The 19,622-nt window shown below is 35.6% G+C and overlaps 1 protein-coding gene across 3 annotated transcripts in view; it reads left to right on the top strand.

Annotated features, from left to right (window-relative positions):
- Positions 1-19,622, top strand: part of ALB (albumin) — a 56,509-nt gene extending 36,887 nt beyond the window's left edge. For 2 of the 3 annotated variants that reach the window (XM_042982732.1, XM_042982733.1), the window contains 15 exons: positions 3,201-3,238; positions 4,018-4,075; positions 5,204-5,336; positions 7,036-7,247; positions 7,821-7,953; positions 8,780-8,877; positions 9,714-9,843; positions 10,776-10,990; positions 12,174-12,306; positions 13,600-13,697; positions 14,745-14,883; positions 15,471-15,694; positions 17,148-17,280; positions 17,899-17,964; positions 19,466-19,622. In XM_042982732.1, coding sequence (XP_042838666.1) covers positions 3,201-3,238; positions 4,018-4,075; positions 5,204-5,336; positions 7,036-7,247; positions 7,821-7,953; positions 8,780-8,877; positions 9,714-9,843; positions 10,776-10,990; positions 12,174-12,306; positions 13,600-13,697; positions 14,745-14,883; positions 15,471-15,694; positions 17,148-17,280; positions 17,899-17,940 — 1,786 coding nt within the window. In that variant the 3' untranslated portion in view covers positions 17,941-17,964; positions 19,466-19,622. Of the gene's footprint in view, positions 1-3,137; positions 3,239-4,017; positions 4,076-5,203; positions 5,337-7,035; positions 7,248-7,820; positions 7,954-8,779; positions 8,878-9,713; positions 9,844-10,775; positions 10,991-12,173; positions 12,307-13,599; positions 13,698-14,744; positions 14,884-15,470; positions 15,695-17,147; positions 17,281-17,898; positions 17,965-19,465 lie in introns of those variants that run through there. The other variant, XM_042982734.1, reaches the window with a different exon arrangement.

The following is a 19,622-nucleotide window of genomic DNA, read 5'->3' as shown; positions in this document are numbered from 1 at the left end:
AATCCAGTAGTAGTCATCTATTATAGAAAGAAACAGCATAAGGGCTGCACTAAGAAGATGGCCAGATGGAGGGAAACTTGGTTTGAATGACTTGGTGAGAAGCTTCAGGAATCCCAGAGGGTAGTAGAAAGGTATACATAGGTTTAAGGTTATGATGAAGGTGACAAGGAAGTGAGGGACTGGTCCAAAGAGTTGTTTCATGTGCTTCAAAACTTCCATTTCTATCTGGTAAAAAAAAAAAAAAAAAAAAAAAAAGAGCAAAACAAAGAAGAAAAGGGATAAAGACTTAGATTTAATTTCCAGGTATATTTATATTTCAACTAAGCTATTTTTCCTGTTCTAAATGATCAGTATACTATTCTTTTCATATGAAGGAATTTTATTACCTACTCTCTTTTTAAACTTCTCCCACAAAAATGGGAAAATGTCTAAAAATCATTGGAGCTAGTTTCCTATTTACTTAGAAACTAGATTCTGTAAGCCATATTTATAACTTTTGGTTTAAACATTTACATTTACTCCCATGCCAGAGTCCTTTGATGACTAACTAAACATAAGAGTTTAAAAGCTTGAAGAACAGAATATTTAGAAAAACTAACAAATATGTGGTTTTATTCCTTTCAATATAGAATGTACATGCAGAACTAATAGAAGATAAATGTAGGAATTCTTACTTTGGGAATCCACAAAATATAAATGTTCAAGTGTTTCTTATTAATTAAGATGTATTTTAAGCATGCAGATACTGTTAAGAATTAAATATTTTAATTTCTCAGCCATCTACTAATTTCTCATAAGGATATGTCCATGGAAACACCATATTGGTACCGTAAGGACAAATTCTTTCAGGCATTTTCAATTTTATATTTGAAAGTTATGAGGTCTTTATAAATATGGGAAAATCAATTCTAAGTTTCTAGAACCATGATGAATTTGATTTTTCTTTTGTGATCTATATTTACCATCATATTACAATATAGTATTGCCGTGTAAAGTAGATGGAGAGACTAATATTATTTTCATTTGTTACATCAAAGAACATGCACAAAGTGTATGTGTGTATGACAAAGGCCTGTTTTTGTGATTTAGCAATACAATTATATCCAATGATGAGGACTGCCTGTTTGACCAAGCCTTCCTCAAGGACTGATAGAAAAGAAAAGCTAGGGTTGAACCCTGACTTCAAATAAAAGATGCTTACTCTCTTGGAAGACAAAAAAAATTACATATAATTTACCAAAAAAAATTATTTTTTTCTATTTACAAAGTTAGAAAGTTATAAAATAGTATTCTTTTTAAATTTTCTAATATAAGCTTTTGGAATTAAAAATGGTTTTCCAGTCTATTGTATTCCATTTCTATCCTAATGGGAATAATTCTACAGGAAGATATTCTTTGATTTCTTTTTGTCTGTGGCGTGAAAGATAAGTATAGCTCCATTATTCAGCACTCTCTGGTGCTACTTAAGAAAACTCCGTACCTATCCATCTATCATCTATCTATGTATCTATCATCTATTACCTATTATCTCCTATTCCCTATCTAGGATCTCCTCTTCTGTGTTTGATTATTTAAATAGCACCCATACCTGAAAATGACATAAAATAAAATATGATCATAGAAAGTGTATTCCTTTCATCATGTGGTTGAATAAAAAAGGTAATGCTTCTCTTGGGGTGTTTGTTAGTCTCTATGCCTCCGTGTGCCATACGACACTTGACTGCCAGTTTTGATCGACTTGGTTATTTAATTAAGTGAAATAACTGGCTTGAAACTAATTATTGCTTTGTAGTGTCAGACAAAGTCAATTTTCCTACTGGTTGAAATTTGTGGTTCTTTATCTTTATTTATTTATTTTTTTTAATTTTTTTTTCAACGTTTTTTATTTATTTTTGGGACAGAGAGAGACAGAGCATGAACGGGGGAGGGGCAGAGAGAAAGGGAGACACACAGAATGGGAAACAGGCTCCAGGCTCCGAGCCATCAGCCTGGAGCCTGACGCGGGGCTCAAACTCACAGACCGCGCGATCGTGACCTGGCTGAAGTCGGACGCTTAACCGACTGCGCCACCCAGGCGCCCCAAGGTTCTTGATCTTTAAAGCAAAAGGGCAGAGATAGAACAGCCCTTCACAGGTAGAGATCAGAATCTTGGGCGGGAAGAGTCATGTTTGCTTTGTTTTCAGACATAATGTTAAATTTGTTTTGAAATAAAAATAACATTAAAGAAGAACATGTGACTTTTTTTATTAAAAGGAAGAAAGGAAAAAAAGTGTGAAACAGGGATGGAAAGAATGTGATCCCTGGTGAAGGTTTAGGATTCTTATAACCTCTAGAGGTTTAATCAAGGCTCAACCTGCCCTGTGTATATTTTTATGGCAAAGATTGTCATTACTGTCACTGTGCCCATTTTCTTCCCCATGTCTCCTTAACTGAAAATTCTATGAGATATGCCTACAATGCATCTAAATATCCTGCCACAGGACCTGAATCATTTGTGGACCAGAGCTGGGATAAGAATGTAGACCTTCTGGACATCCACGTTAGTTGCTATTGTGGCTGTGGCTTTTTCTTAGCTTGCATCTGAGGTAACATCAACTTTTTTTAAGACAGAACATTTCAGGAGAATGAGAATGACATGGAAGCCCTCTTGTGTGTGTGTATGTGTGCGTGTGTGTGTGTAAATTTTTCATTACTTGATGATAAAAACATAGCTGGAGTTAGTAATAGATACAGTTCAAAGCTTAGCTCTTTTAGTAAGTCTTAATTTCTAATTTAAGTCATCGATCTGGTTAGAATTTTGCACATATTAAAAATTAAAATATTCAAATGGTAAATCACAAATAAAGAACATGGTAATGAATAATAGGGACAAATCATTTAAAGTCTTATGTAAAACTTGATGTTTTACATAACTAATGAATTGACAAGGTCTTGTGGAAAAAACAGTTCCAGATGGCAAACATACGCAATGGATTTAGTCAAACGATTTTTTTTTTGGCAAGAATAATATGAATTTTGTAATCAGTTGGGGGCCAATGAAATACCAAGATGAGTCTGGTTAATAATCTACAATTATTGGTTAAAGAGGTATATTAGTGCTAATTTCCCTCTGTTCGTCCTACCTTTTCTCTTCTATCAACCCCACAAGCCTTTGGCACAATGAAGTGGGTAACCTTTATTTCCCTCCTCCTCCTCTTTAGCTCTGCTTATTCCAGGGGCTTGACTCGTCGAGAAGCACGTAAGAATTCTATTTTCCTATTATTCAACCTTTGTTTTATTTTCCTAGTAAAAGAATGGTTTTAGAAAACCCTGCATCTTTAAAGAAGTGTTTTCCGTTAACATTTATTTCCAGGCTGTGATGGTATTTTATATTTGTGATCCCTTAGGAAGTTATCTTATTAATATATTTCTAACATCCTAGGTGAAAAAAATGGTGAGAATTGTTTAGTAGCTGTAATTTCCTTCTGCACATGAAGGAGCCGAGAGTGACTTCAACTTCACAGAATGTAGTTTAATGTTAGAATTCATAGCTCCACATTCCCAAAGGCCTAGGTACTGCACGTTGAGATATAAATAGATAGATAGATAGATAGATAGATAGATAGATAGACAGGTATAGATATGAAAAAACCCCAAAACAGAAACAAAACCCAAAACCTGTGTTGTTAATCTTATAAATAGAATTTATATTTTTCATTTCAGACTGTCCTCTCAGTAGCTTTTAATGGACACTGCAGGAGCATTAGATCGTATCCAAGTTTGAATATAAAGCTATAAATATTTAACAATTTTCATGATTTTTCAAATAGTATCTTTGGTGGTAGAATAACTCTTCCATTTTAATTCAGAACAAATAGTTCACCATCATCCTCAGATTTTCTGTAGGGATCAGAGGCCAAGGTTTTGGAGCAAATGACTGTCTAATTTGCATGGAGAGAAACACAAAAAGTAACATTATAACTAAGTTGTTTTCTTCAGAATGTAAACAAATCTTTTTTTTTCTTTTCTCCTTTTCAGATCAGAGTGAGATTGCTCATCGGTTCAATGATTTGGGAGAAGAACATTTCAGAGGCCTGTAAGTTAAGATATTGAAGAGCCAAATTGAAAGTTTCTAATAGAGTTGGTTATTATTCTAAAGATCTTATATTCCCATATCATCAGAGTCCAGGCTCTAGAACAATACTATCCAATAGAATTTTGTGCATTGATGGAAATATTTTATATCAGTGCTGTTCAATATGGTAGCCACTGGCCACATGAGGCTACTGAATGTGTTAAATGTGGCAAGTGCAACTGAGGATCAAAAATTTAAGTTGCATTTAATTTTAATTTATTTAAGTCTATACAGTTACATGTGGCTACTGGCTACTTATATGGGACAGTGTACCTCTGGAATGCTTACATAACCTGCATGGTGGGAAAGACTTTATTATATGGTTTCTTTTGGTGCTCACTTACTAAATTCCTTTACCTAGCAAATAGGTCTGTGGCTCTTGAGACCATTTTAAAATTATTTAATCTAATAAAAAGTGAGAAAATAGTTTATGTTTTAAAGGTCAATTTCATGCTACAGTCTGATTAAATGAGAGACGTGTGTGTGTGTGTGTGTGTGTGTGTGTGTGTGTGTGTGTTTTATTTATTTATTTTTTTTATTTTTTTAAATTTTTTTAATGTTTATTTATTTTTGAAGGAGAGAGAGACAGAGTGTGAGTGGGGGAGGGGCAGAGAGAGAGGGAGACACAGAATCTGAAGCAGGCTCCAGGCTCTGAGCTGTCAGCACAGAGCCCCACGTGGGGCTCGAACTCATAAACTGCGAGATCATGACCTGAGCCGAAGTCGGATGCTTAACCAACTGAGCCACCCAGGCGCCCCTGTGTGTGTGTTTTAAATAGACAAAGTGCCTATGTAATGTCCCTAGTCCTCATAATTAGACTTATTTAGAATACAGTTTGCTTGCCTGCTCTGTTTGTGCATCTGCTGACATGCGTGCCCATCTATGTAAACATGGCATAAATACATGTCTTCTTTGCTTAGACAGCCACATATGGCTTCAGATAATAGCTGATGTGGATAGACTTTCTGTCTAATAGTAAGTTGTATAAAATATAGAACATATACAGATACATGATTTGTTGTTTAGCATAGCAAACTACTTTATATTAAAATTTCACCGTGTTTCATGTTTCTATGTCCTTTGTTTCAGGGTACTGGTTGCCTTTTCTCAGTATCTCCAGCAGTGTCCATTTGAAGATCATGTAAAATTAGTGAATGAAGTAACTGAGTTCGCAAAAGGATGTGTGGCTGACCAGGCAGCAGCCAACTGTGAAAAGTCACTTGTAAGTACATTCTGATTTTGACTATCATTTCTTCTTTTCGGTAATCCTGATAATTTCAAAGGAAACTATCCAAGTTTGGTTTCCTCAATTATTCCTTTGTAAGCAAGTCTCAAAAGCAAGGCTAGCTTTTGTTTCTTCTACAACAGAGGTGTTCTAGCTACAGCCAGAGGTTTAAAAACATTTCTTTATTAAGACCACACACAATAGTGATAGTTTATTTGTTTCTTTATTATTTGTATTCAAGCTAATTAACATATAGTGTAGTCTTGGCTTCAGGAGTAGAACCCAGTGATTTCTCTCTTACATAGGACACCCAGTGCTCATCCTGAAAAGTGACCTCGGTAATGTCCATCACGAATTTAACCCATCCCCCCACTCCCCTCCCTTCCATCAACCCTCACTTTGTTCTCTGTATTTAAGAGTCTCTTACGGTTTGCCTCCCTCTCTGTTTTTATCTTCTTTTACCTTCCCTTCCCCTATGTTCATCTGTTGAGTTTCTCAAATTCCACATATGAGTGAAATCATATGATACCTGTCTTTCTCTGACTGACTTATTTTGCTTTTTCATTGCCAACTTCTATTTCTTCTTTAGTGATAGTGTATTTAAATGGAAATTTGTTATTTGTAAAAGTCTCTTTTTAAAATCTGAAGTGTGCTTTCTATCATAGAGGCTAATAGTGAGAGCATGTTTTTTATCTTCAGAAGGCACTCATCTGATTTCTGTGTCAATTTTGTTACTTGGGTAAAATGATAGTATAAGTATATAGTCCTCATTTTAGGGATAGTCATATTTTTACATACAATAAACAATCAGGGCATTTATTCATTTTGAAGAACTTAGAACTTGTGGTATTTCTAGGTAGGTCTTCAATACAGGGAGAGGTTTGTTTCTTTCCCCATTCAATCTGTATATACCTTGCTGGGGGCAAGGTCAGTTTTTATTTATCAGTGAAGGCTTCCCTTCTCTTACTTCCTTCTTTCCATGTATCTTCCCCTCCAGGTAGAATCGGTACTTTAACTCAATATTTTTAACATGATCTTAGGACTCTAAATATGACTTCTAGAAATATATTTGCTTTGCAAATTAATTCTGTCTTCAGCAGTTTATTTTCCCTGGAGTTCCAGTTACTTTCATGATAAAAATTAAGGGGGACAGAAAGAATACATTTAATGGAATGTGTTTTGAGACAAATGTTTCTAGAATAAAAAAGATCTATATTTTCATATAATAATTAATAAACAGTAAATTGTGTAACTCTTCAGTTTTTGAATGGCATCTACTTAAAAGCTGGACCCTCAGAAAAGAGCAGATCAAATGAGAAACTCTCTGAGTATTTTCTTTCCTCATGTGAATTCACCTACTACTTACAAGACTATTTTCCCTTGATTTTTTTATTAGCTCTTCCAGCTTGTAGCCCGTAGAAATAGGAGCAATGTTCATTCCTTAAAGCCATTGATTGTCTTGTTGCCTTTCCTTTTTATTCACTGTCAGTAATCATGTGATGGCTAATTCCTGCAAAAATTACATAGATGGTCAAATCCTGGGAAACTATCTACACCTGAGGAAAAAAGTGGATGTTAAATTTACATGGTTTCCTAACCAAGGTTTACCGATACATGAAACTTTTTAGACTGCTCTTTGGGTGCAAAGAAAACAAAGTACCTCCCCATGATTTGAAGTCTGCTCTCTTCCATTTAGCACGAACTCTTTGGAGATAAACTGTGTACAGTTGCCTCTCTTCGCGACAAGTATGGTGAGATGGCTGATTGCTGTGAGAAAAAAGAACCTGAGAGAAACGAATGCTTCCTGCAGCACAAAGATGACAATCCTGGCTTCGGTCAGCTGGTGACCCCAGAGGCTGATGCCATGTGCACTGCCTTCCACGAAAATGAACAGAGGTTCCTGGGAAAGTAAGTAATAAGATTTTTATGCTGCAAAATGAAACATTAGGAAATAGATCAAGGCTTATGATAACAATTGCTACCATAAAAAACATTTTCAGCATTAAGGCTTAGAAGCTTTCATTCTAATGATAATTTTCAAAGAAGTTATATTTGATACTACAAAATTCTCCATGATAAAAAAATGTGATCAAAGATCTTTTGGAGTTCATTAAAACAGGACATGTTCTGTATAAAAAACTGAGATTGAGGTCTGTTAAAATATTATGAAGATATGTATTTATTCTCAGAGCTGATTTTGTTTTAGTCAAAAACATTATATTACCAAAATTTAACCATGTTATACATGTGTGTGGGTATATGTGTGTACATATATATAAAACTTTATACATATATAAATATATATATAATTTATATGTACAAGTTTAGCCTTTTCATGGACTTACAGAATGACAAAGTCAAGGTCATCGTGTGCAAATTGAGATTAACTGGTAAATTAGATGAGATTGTTGATTACAATTGTTCCTGTAATATTGTTTGCTGCAGAAACATGACTGCCTGTTTTTCTTTTTAAACATATAGATACTTATATGAAATTGCCAGAAGACATCCTTACTTTTATGCCCCAGAACTCCTTTACTACGCCGAAGAATACAAAGGAGTTTTTACAGAATGCTGCGAAGCTGCAGATAAAGCTGCCTGCCTGACACCAAAGGTATTCCTCGGAACAGGAGGGCCAACTCATAACCAAACCTCAGACTTTGCACATCATATGGCTAGATTTAGGGAACGCCTGTCTCTGATACAAACTTCTTTACATGGACAGAAAAGCCTCCCTCGCTCGTAACTCCCCCAAAGATCTTTCACCCTCTTTGAAGACCTATGACCTCCTCATTCCTCCTTCTCAGATTTGCCATGGTGGATCTGATAGAGGAAATCACTGTGTATGTGTCTAAATATCCTGCGTCTTTTATGGCGTGGGTCACTACAGTGACATACAGAAACTCATCTGTAAAACTGCACAGCAAGGGGCCACAGTTTTGTTAATCTTTTCACGAGCCTTTTTTCTACTGGGTAGGGAATTCGAAGCAGAGAATTCAACTGCCTCTAGAAGGCTGGGTTTATTCACCCATTCCATAAATATTTATTATGGACTGTATTCTCTAAGGAGCTTATTGATGTTGTGAGAGTTGGTGGAGGAGGGGTTGAGATCAATTGTAAGTGAAATTAAGAAGTCAGAAAAATTGTATTCCCTGGGATATTAGTGTACTCTGTGCCTCCACATTTCCCTTCAGGTCCCTTTTCCCTGGTGAAGCCTCCATGCTGTTTCTTAACCACCTAGAGGCTTACGCTATGACCAGACTGATTGTCCTCCTCCTCCATAGCAAAATAACTATTTGCCAATAGTAAGCACTTGGGAATTTAGGTGTAAATGATCTCTTTAAAATTCCATGTGGCACAGTCTCATCTGAACTTATGAAGGGGTGTTTTGCGTAGAATTTTCCTTTTCTAATTTTTCCCAAATCATTTCTTTTTTGCAGGTTGATGCTTTGAGAGAAAAAGTACTGGCTTCATCTGCCAAAGAGAGACTCAAGTGTGCCAGCCTCCAAAAATTCGGAGAAAGAGCTTTCAAAGCATGGTATTTTATTTTATTTATTCATTTTAAAAAAATTTTTTTTAACATTTTTTAATTTATTTTTGAGACAGGGAGAGACAGAGCAGGAACAGGGGAGGGTCAGAGAGAGGGAGACACAGAATCTGAAACAGGCTCCAGGCTCTGAGCTGTCAGCACAGAGCCCGATGCGGGGCTCGAACTCATGGACTGTGAGATCATGACCTGAGCTGAAGTTGGCCACTTAACCGGCTGAGCCACCCAGGCGCCCCCAAAGCATGGATCAACTAACTTAATCCTCACATCAGTCCTGCAATTTAGCATGCTGTTGTGACTGGGTAGAGGCTGAGTCTTGCCTAGAGTCCCACTTCTAATAAGTGATAAAGCCAGATTGAGAAACCAGGTCTGGGCTCCAAACTTGATGCTTCTCCACATGTTGCCTATTTTATTTCACTTTGTTTTTTAAAGATTTTATTTTTAAGTGATCTCTACACCCAGCGCAGGACTTGAATTTACAACACTGAGATCAAGAGTCACAAACTCTTCTGACTGAGCCAGCCTGGTGTCCCTTATGTTGCCTCTTTTAGAATCTCTTTTTGATTTTTGTTTTTATGAATGGCTGGACTTCTATCCAACACACACACTCTTAAAATGGCTAATTCTGCCCTAAAGAAACATTTTGTCCTAAGATAACCGTGTGGTTCAGAACTAGCATTAAAAAAAAAAAAGAACCAACAAATTTTACAAATTATTTCTTTATGCTATTTTGTGCTGAATGTTCTTGGTTCAAGTAGTATTTTCCTAGTGATTTCACATAAAATATTGCATGTTATTAATGTTTGGATGGGAAATTTTCTTCTTAGGTCAGTAGCTCGTCTGAGCCAGAAATTTCCCAAGGCTGACTTTGCAGAGATTTCCAAGTTAGTGACAGATCTTGCCAAAATCCACAAGGAATGCTGCCATGGTGACCTGCTTGAATGTGCAGATGACAGGGTAAAGTATACTCTTTGCTAACATACATGGTTCAGTTGGTAGTATGAATTTGCTCAGTATTATTGGTGAAGCTGACAGTGGGTTGAGATTGTTTTCTATGCACAATCTGCTCAATTCTTTGCCTGCCTTATGGTACTTTTTTGTTGTTGTCGTTTATTTAAACCTGGCCACCTCACTCATGAAATGATCTGATAAACGCATTCCCTAATTTGTAACCCTTTCAGTCATATTCTGAGAACAAAGGCTTACACTGAAGTAGGACAGCTGGTAGAAAGGTAGATTTCAAAGAAAACTTTTTTGGGAGGTGGGTGGAATTGGAGAAGGGCTAGTTGCTAAAGAGATCTTTGGAAATTATGTAATTTTTTGCCCCTCTATATTCTCTTAGTTAACCATCTTTGTTAACTATGCAAATATTTAGCATGAGATGTCTTTTCCCCAAACTTGAAAATATGACCAAATACCAGAATCCTAATCTCTCAGGATACTTTCTGGAAAATTTAAGGCAAATATTTTACATGTGTAAATAGAAACTGTGACTATGGTCTTGACTAGTTTTTCAAAAATATCTCACATTTTATTTAGTTATCTGGTTTCAAAATGCCTGTACTTAATTTGAGGGAAATATTTGGAAAAATAGTACTGAGTTTTAATTTAAAAATTTAAATGCCTTAATGGTAGAAATATAAAATTAATGGTAACCAATATGGGCCCCTGTTACTGACCGGTCTTTTGTAATCAAGTGGAAATATTTTAGTAATTCTATCCGAGTCTCTAGTTTTGGGAGCGCAGACTGAAAGTGTTCATGGAAGGCATGTTGGTATGTGTATGGTCTTAGAATACAATAAAGATGTTTTGCCAACATAATAAAGGTCTGAGGAGAAAGTGTAGTGATGTCAATTTACATTGAAAAATTTTTATCAACCTGCTTACAGGCGGATCTTGCCAAGTATATATGTGAAAATCAAGATTCAATCTCCACTAAGCTGAAGGAATGCTGTGGTAAGCCTGTGTTGGAAAAATCCCATTGCATCAGCGAGGCGGAAAGAGATGAGTTGCCTGCTGACCTGGCCCCATTAGCTGCTGATTTTGTTGAAGATAAGGAAGTTTGCAAGAACTATCAGGAGGCAAAGGATGTGTTCCTGGGCACGTAAGTGGATAAAGAATAATCCCTCCACAGTTTTTCTATGGTCTCAAGATACAGGAAGAGATACTAGGCTTTCCTTTGACATTGCTACAATTTCTGTGTTGTCTACAATACTTCTTAATCCTTCCCTCTTCTAGTTTTTAAGTTTTTTTTTTTTTGGAAAAAGTTAATTAGTTTTAAAAAGTTATTATAAACGAATACATACTTATGGTAAAAACTCAATCAACAGAGAATAGGGAAGAGGAGGGAAGTAGTAAAAGTTTCTATCCTTGCCCCCATTCCATTCCTTTTCTCCTCAGGGATATTTCTGGAAATACCTCTAGGAACATTTGTATATACATAAATTATACACATATTATTCATTCAAAGAGCATTTCTTGAACTTACTACAATACATATGTGTGAATATACATAATATATCTTTGTATCTCTGTATATCTGTATCTATTTATCTATCTACCATTTATCTATCTATATAAAAAATATAAAGAGAAGTTGGAATCTGCTTTATATTTGGTTGTTCATAAAGTCTGCTTTATACTTGGTTGAACAGACCAGAAATAACAGTAGCATGGCAGGGCAGCATGAAATTCTGTGACAAAATAAATGATTACATATAGTCAGTAAGTGGGGTGTTAGACTTTGCATTTCTGTTGTTGGATTATAACAGTGTAATGTGCACTATGTATTTTATGTAAAGATTAAAGATTTTATTCATGCAGTGGGGAAAAAGAAACAATTAAGAATATATCTCTATTTATCTATCAGAACCTTTTTGAGATATAGTCCAAATTATAAAAAAAAATACATAATAAAAACAGGGGTCACTCATCAAACATTTAATATGTGCCAGACAGGGTATGCTTTGCATTGATTATGTCATGCATTTCTTGCAACCCACCTTGTGAGATAGGTGCTGTTATTATCTGCATTCTACAGAGAAGGCAGCTAAGTCTGTAATAGTTTTAATAAGTTGCTTAAGGTGATATAGTAAAATAGGTGACATAGCCAGGATTTGAATGCAGGTAGCTTTAGTTCTGAACCCCAGACTCTTAGTCATTAACCTTCCTTGCATGGGGTCTAGTCAAACTCAGATCTTCGGGATATGAGTTACTCTTGAGGCTAGTTAGGTGATTTGTCTTGCTCATTCGTCCAATTAAATCTATTTTATTTTCATCTGAATTAGGTTTTTGTATGAATACTCAAGAAGGCACCCTGAATACTCTGTCTCATTGCTACTGAGACTTGCCAAGGAATATGAAGCCACTCTAGAGAAGTGCTGTGCCACCGATGATCCTCCTACTTGCTATGCCCATGTGGTAGGTTTCTCAAGGGAAAAAAAATGGAGCTGTCTGGCTGGTGATCCTTCATAATGAGAAAGAAAAATAATGCAAGAATGTAAATTGTTAAATAGTGCAACTTATATCTTTTCTTGACATGGCTTTAATTCTGTGCTCTTAAACATTATAGGAAAGATAGATGGCTAATAAGACTTAGAATAGGCTAGAAGGGAAAGATCTAAAGGGTGCAACCTCTAATTTCAAAAAAATCTTGACCATGCTTTTTTCTTTTTTGTGTTCCTGGGAACAAAATAAGATAAATATTAATGTCAATTAAGGGACTTAGATATATAGTTAACCGGATTCCAAGATTGATCAAATATCAAGAAGTAGAGTCTTAGAATGTTATCCAGCTGTACATTGTTTACTTTATTGTAAATGCTGGTAAACAGTGGTTAATAAATAGTTTTATATTCCTTAAAAAAAGAATTGGCATCTTAAGGAAGACTGTGAGATCTATTCACCTAGAATATTTTCAAAATTTTTGGAAAAAGTTTAGGAATTGTCTTACAAGAATTTATGTAAGGAGAGAAAACCTGTTCTGGAGGATTTTTGCCATATTTAGCCATCCCCAACAGATTGTAACATGTTTAAGATAGTTAGCACTCCTGGCACATATAGTGGTTTCCAAACTTCAGAATCAAAGAAAAGTCATTCTTTGCTCTACCAAGAACCTACTCTATGCCAAGTACCATGCTGGAGTCCTTGACCAAGGTAAAATCTCTTATCTCAGGGAGCTCAGAATCCAACTAGAGATAGGGTTTAATGATAATGATACATAAAGTCGTAGCCATCATTTATTGAGCTTTTATTATCTTCCAGGTACTGTTTTAATTGTATTAACTCAGGTGGTTTATAGAACAATTCTCTGAGGTGAATACCATCTTCATCCCCATTTTGTTTATTTATTTTTCTTTTTTTCTCTTATTTTTCTTTTCTTTTCTTTTTTTTTTTTCATCCCTATTGTAGAGGTAAGGGTTCTGAACCTTGGATATGGAAAGTAAAGTTACATAGTTAGAAAATGGGTCAAGTGGCCTGGCTCAAAAACCAGCAGTAGCACACCAGAGCCTGAGTTTCTTAATCCCTTTTACTATACAGTCTCACCAAATAAAATAAATAGTTTGAACATGTTGTAATAGATTTGGCATCAAAGATCTAATTAATGACTTTGGGCAAAGGGTGGAAGGATCTCTTTCTGCCTAGAAGGATGAAAAGCAACCTTCGTATGGTGCTAAGGCAGAATTCTGTCAACACAATTCTGTTCTCTTTCAGTTTGATGAATTTAAACCTCTTGTGGAAGAGCCTCACAATTTAGTCAAAACAAACTGTGAACTTTTTGAAAAACTTGGAGAATATGGCTTCCAAAATGCGTATGTATTTTTGTTTATCGGCTGATTGTTTTCTTGATCAATTTGTAATTTATTAAAACTTAATATAGATACAATTTATCATAGAGATTTTAATCATGAAAATACAGTATATATTTCTCATCTCTCTCCATAAAGAAAAACTGGAGGAGGAGACAGAAAATGGTTAATGGGATGGAGAATCCTATGTTTGAGTGTGGTTTAAAAAATTGGTCTCTTGAGATTGGAAAGGAAAATACCACATCTTGGAATATAGGAGCTGAGGATGCCCCTTGAAGGTTAAAGAATAGCTTATGGGCAAACAAAATACAGTGATGCTTTACAAAGGAGGAAATGGTAGGCTTTGAATGATAGTAGCTCGAGAAGTAATATATAAGCCGATGGACAAATGTCCTGATCTACTAGAGCCTTATCTATGGAGCTAAAGACAAGAAGAGACACATCATTCAGTAGATATTTATGTTAGCACTCTTCTAACTATGGGTATTAGGGATAACAACAACAATGAACCAGGTATAGTCTCTTCCTTTTAGTAGATTATAGTCATATATGACTTTCAGTGGTGATTGGAATTCTGAGTAAATGATTACGATGTGCTAGATATCGTGCCAGGTTGATTGCGTGCTTTTTAAAAATTTTAATTTAATACTTGTACCATCCCTATTGAGTCAGGTATAGTTTCTCCCATTTTATAGATGAGAAAATTTATACATATCTTTCAAATTTAGCACAAGGCTGATATATATTAAGCTGTCAGTAGGTTTTATTGAAAGAAAGAAGCAATTAATAAATATACTAGTGTCACCGAATTCTAATAAGGTCAGTCACTTTCTTAAGAGTATACAGCACAGGTGGAATCAAAGATAGGCTTACCTAGTTACTCAGGACAAGGTCCTCCCCCATGCTATTCCACTGACCTGGATATGGAGATAATTTTATGAACAGAAAGTCATTTTGTTGGTTTTGGCTAAGTGTTCTTTGTTTGACCTGCTGTGTTTGAGAAAGACAGTTTCTTGCCTGGCTGAAAACACATGGATTATTTTGTTACAGGCTCTTAGTTCGTTACACCAAGAAAGTACCTCAAGTGTCAACTCCAACTCTCGTGGAGGTCTCAAGAAGCCTAGGAAAAGTGGGCAGCAAGTGTTGTACGCATCCTGAATCAGAAAGACTGTCCTGTGCTGAAGACTATGTGAGTCTTTTAAGTACAATAAGTTAAGCGTGATGAATTTTTGCCGTTAGACATTGACAAAGCTAACTTTCAGAAGCAGGGTGGACTACATGTGCTTGCATGCACATGTGTGTATGTGTGTGGTAGTGGCCGCCAGGACTTGGCCACTTATATTACCCAGGCCATCACAGTGAGAATTTGTATAAGATCCCCAAAATGATAACTTGTTTTGAAAAAAATTCCATGAGTTTTCAATGTTTCCCCTGGCATTTAAAAATCTTTCTTAATCTTTTGGGTCTTTTTTTAAAGTATAAGACTGTTTCCTTCCCACTCCAACACATATCTCAGGACTCACATCAAATTATTTTAATCATTATTTTCTCAAGTGAATAATTCTTAAAATGTAGACATATTTAAAGGAGAAAATACTTTAAAAAGTCTCTTATTACTTGTAGTTCTAAAGATAAGCAAATCGCTACCTCAAATCAACCTTGGATTCAGTCTTGCTAGTTAATATATAACATGTTTTTTCGTCCATTGGAAAGTAGAGGTTCATGGAAAACTTTTATTATGCTTTTTCAATTTTTGCTCTTCCACCTGTTCTTTAGCTGTCCGTGGTCCTGAACCGGTTGTGTGTGTTGCATGAGAAGACCCCTGTGAGCGAGAGAGTTACCAAATGCTGCACAGAGTCCTTGGTGAACAGACGACCATGCTTTTCTGCTCTGCAAGTCGATGAAACATATGTTCCCAAAGAATTTAGTGCTGAAACATTCACCTTCCATGCAGATTTATGCACACTTCCTGAGGCTGAGAAACAAATCAAGAAACAATCGTGAGTAGTGTTTCATTACTGTAAGCATTTATCATTTTGAGAGTGAGAATTGTAAATTGAAATGAGTAACTTTTTCTGAAGCAGTGATTATATTCCTTAGAAAAGAGTATTTAATTAAGTGTTGGCCTTAGTAAGCTGATTAAAGTGTCAAGAATAAAATGGATAGCTTTTTGTTTTCCTAGCAAAAAACCTCTATATTACAATCTTGCCTACAAATCATTCAGAATAATCTTGTGGATAAAAGCTGCAGTGGAATAATGTTTTAAGATGAGTCCAGTAGAAAAAGATGAACAGTTAACTGATACATTTGTGCAAAGAGCAAGTTAGTTAGTAGAAAGAATTGGTGAATTTATTTCTAGGCATGAATGGCTATTTTAAGTTTGTTCTATGGCAGCCAACAGACAAGGCAAATCCCCAAGATGTAACTTTTGAGAATGGAACTTGGGTGGAAACCATCTAGAAAAATGAGTTCTGAGGCTTGATGCCCTATTGATGTCACAGGAGTTAAAAGTGCATGACATTTAGCACCATAAAGTTGCTATCATCTCTCGAGGTTCTAATCATAGTCATAGATTTACAAGTAATATTGCAAAACTTATCATACCCATGTGACTCTCTCTCTAGTACTATTATCTCTGCAGATGTCAGTGAAAGGGAACCATCACCTCCCAGAAGTTTGATTAGTTTTATTACTGATGGCCTTCCCAGTATTAACTGAATGGAGTAAATTTCACAGACCAAATATAAAGATTCTTAGAAACTTTTTAGATGAAGTCCAACAAGACAATTAAACTTTTAAGGATCAGTTTTAGCTCTTAAATCACTATAAAATTCAATTCAATATTGTATAACTTCTAAAATGTGAAGAATGTAAAAATGCAATGACCTATCCTTTCTAGACATTTACGGTAAAGAGATCTATTGATTTATTGAGATTTATTGACACTAGATGTGCTGAGCAATTTACATTGATTATCTCATTTGATCCTTCCACCAACCCTAGGAAGGAAGATTTTATTCTCATTATGCAAATGAGAATATTAAAGCTTATTGTGGTAAGCCTGGGCCTCAAGCTCAGAATTGCCTCACTCCAAGACTTATAAACAATAATACAGCTATCTTTACCATCTCCATTTTTCTTTTTCCTTTTTTTTTAATTGAAGTGTAGTTGACATGCAATGTTACATTAGTTTCAGGTGTACAACATAGTGATTTTACAAGTCTATACATTCTGCTGTCCTCACCACAAGTCTAGCTCCCCTCTGTCACCACACAACACTGTTACAATACCAATGACTGTATTCCCTAAGCTGTCATCTTTTATTCCTGTGACTTATCCATTCCATAAGTGGAAGCCTACATCTCCCACTCTCCTTCCATCTCCATTTTTCTTTATGTGAGTAAACTTTTTTCTGACTTTTATCGTTCTTGTTTTGTTTTCATTCAAATGCAGTGCACTTGTTGAGCTGTTGAAACACAAGCCCAAGGCAACAGATGAACAACTGAAAACTGTCATGGGGGATTTTGGAAGCTTTGTAGACAAGTGCTGCGCAGCTGAAGACAAGGAGGCCTGCTTTGCTGAGGAGGTGCTGGACTTTCTTCATTTTCATATGGCTGATTTCCTTTGTTGTTATGTTCGATCAGGCGAGGGCTTAGGGCTTCATCTATCTTAGGGATACTCTGTACATTTAGGATCAGAATCTTATTCCACATACAATTACCCAACAAAATTACTTAAATAGCTCTTGTTTTTGTTTTATCTCCTGCCTCACTGGAGCATATTGGGAAATGTTTACAGTATTTGTTCTGTTTCCAAAGTTGTGATATTTATGAATATAGATAGATATTTGTGAGGCTCAAGTCTTTGGTAGAGATAGCATGAAGCCAGAACACGAATTTATTTAAACATGTTCTTGAAAAATGCTGGTTTGTAATTTGGTTGAATCTGAGTTTGATTTTACAGGTTAATGGGGGAAGTTTATATTTACTGTTTCCCTCTATGACTTGACAGTAATGTTTTTATTCCTTTGGGAACAGTGGATGTCAGTAAGCTTCCTTGTAGATATTCTAGTACTAAACTGGAATTAAAGAATGTGATGCATGTAAAATTAGTTTGTAATCACAAACGGCTGTATAAATGTTAATTTTTTATCCTAATAGTGATGCTAATATTTTCCCCAAATCTGTCATTTTTCTTTATTTAGGGTCCAAAACTTGTTGCTACAACTCAAGCTGCCTTAGCCTAAAACAACACAATCACAACGTCTCAGGTAACTATACTTTGCATTATTTTTTTTTAAAAGTAATTATAATACTTATTTTTAAAATAGCAAAGATTGCTATTTACCAAGAGCCATATAGGCCAGTGCCAATCACTGTTCTAAGACCTATATATATATATTAATTTATTTAATTCTCGCAATAGTTGTCTGAATTGAGTGCCATTATTTTTCCTATTTCACAGATGAGAAAATGAAGGCATAGATCACAGCATAGTTTCCATAATTTACCCAAGGACCACCCAGCTAGTGAGAGGTGGAGCCACAATTCAAAATCCAAACCAAAGCTTGAGAATTAACCACTGTCCTGTTCTGACCTATTATGACATAGTAGACAGAATCACTAAACCAAATGATGGCTCAGTAGTGGGGTACTTAGGTATTAGGCTGGACCATATGCAAATGCATTTTTTTAAAGATAAAAACCAATTGCATAGTAATGATTTCACATGGTGCAACCTAATAGCCCAGTAACAAATTAATTTCATTGGAGAATATGATAGATCTACTGTACGTGAACTTGCACTTTATAGTGATTAATTTGCTACTAAGGTGCACTTCAAAATTTAAATGTTTAAACATCAACATGTTTCGGTGATTTGGGTTGTAATATTTGGGGGAAATTAAAAAATAGAATCAACTCTCTTTTTTAATTTGTAAATTATTTATTTATTTCATTTCATTTCATTTCATTTTATTTTAGACCGAGAGAGAGTAAGCAGAGGAGGGGCAGAGGGATAGAGAGAGAGAGAGAGGAGAGAGAGGAGAGAGAGAGAGAGAGAGCGAGAGAGAGAGAGCCTTAAGTCAGCTCCACACTCATCATGAAGTCTTACAGAGGGCTTGGTCCCACCACCCTGGGATCATGAGTGGGATCAAGAGTTGGATGCTCAACCAACTGAGCCATCCCGGCACCCCTCAACTCCCTTTTTTTTTAAAACAAATTGTCCAACTATTTTCTAACATGAATTTATTTTCATATTTTCCAAACTGACTGTAAGGCCTACCACCTCTACTTGGTTTTCACTTACTCTCTGCCCACTTGATAATACCTACATATTGTGCATTCGGATGAGGAAGTAACTTTGTATCTCTGTAAATTTGACCTTTTCAAAACGTGATTTGTTTTATTGCTAAATGGCAAGAATTTCTTCTGAAAGGTATTACTTTGAGAAGGCACTTGTTTTGTTGGTCATTAACGTAGGTAACAAGCAGGAGTTAAGTAAGTGACCCTGAGGAAGGATGATGAAACCTGGGACCTTGAAGCCTGAGGAGCTTATGACATCAGTGATGAAGTGAGGACTTTACAACACTTATCGGTGTGTCCTCTCCACCAGCCCAACAGAAGAATCAAGAGTCCAGGACAGGCTGAAGGGCTTTCATTGGTAGAAATTGCAGGAAGGCAATCTAAGCAATTTACTATTCACTTGAACAGGTTTGTCAAACACATGCCATTTTACTAACAGTATTTATATCTGTCTTTTCGTTTTTTCAGCCTGCCCCGAGAATAAGAGAAATGAAGATCTAGAGCTTATTCATCTGTTTTTCTTTTCTGTTGGTGCAAAACCAACACCCTGTCTAGAAAACACACATTTCTTTAAACATTTTTCCCTTTTTCTCTGTGCTGTAATTAATAAAAAATGAAAATAATC

This window comes from Panthera tigris, chromosome B1 (genome assembly GCF_018350195.1).
Source record: "Panthera tigris isolate Pti1 chromosome B1, P.tigris_Pti1_mat1.1, whole genome shotgun sequence".
Classification (NCBI taxonomy): Eukaryota; Metazoa; Chordata; class Mammalia; order Carnivora; family Felidae; genus Panthera; species Panthera tigris.
Note: the sequence above shows the minus strand (reverse complement) of the source record. Positions and strands in the feature narration are given on the sequence as shown.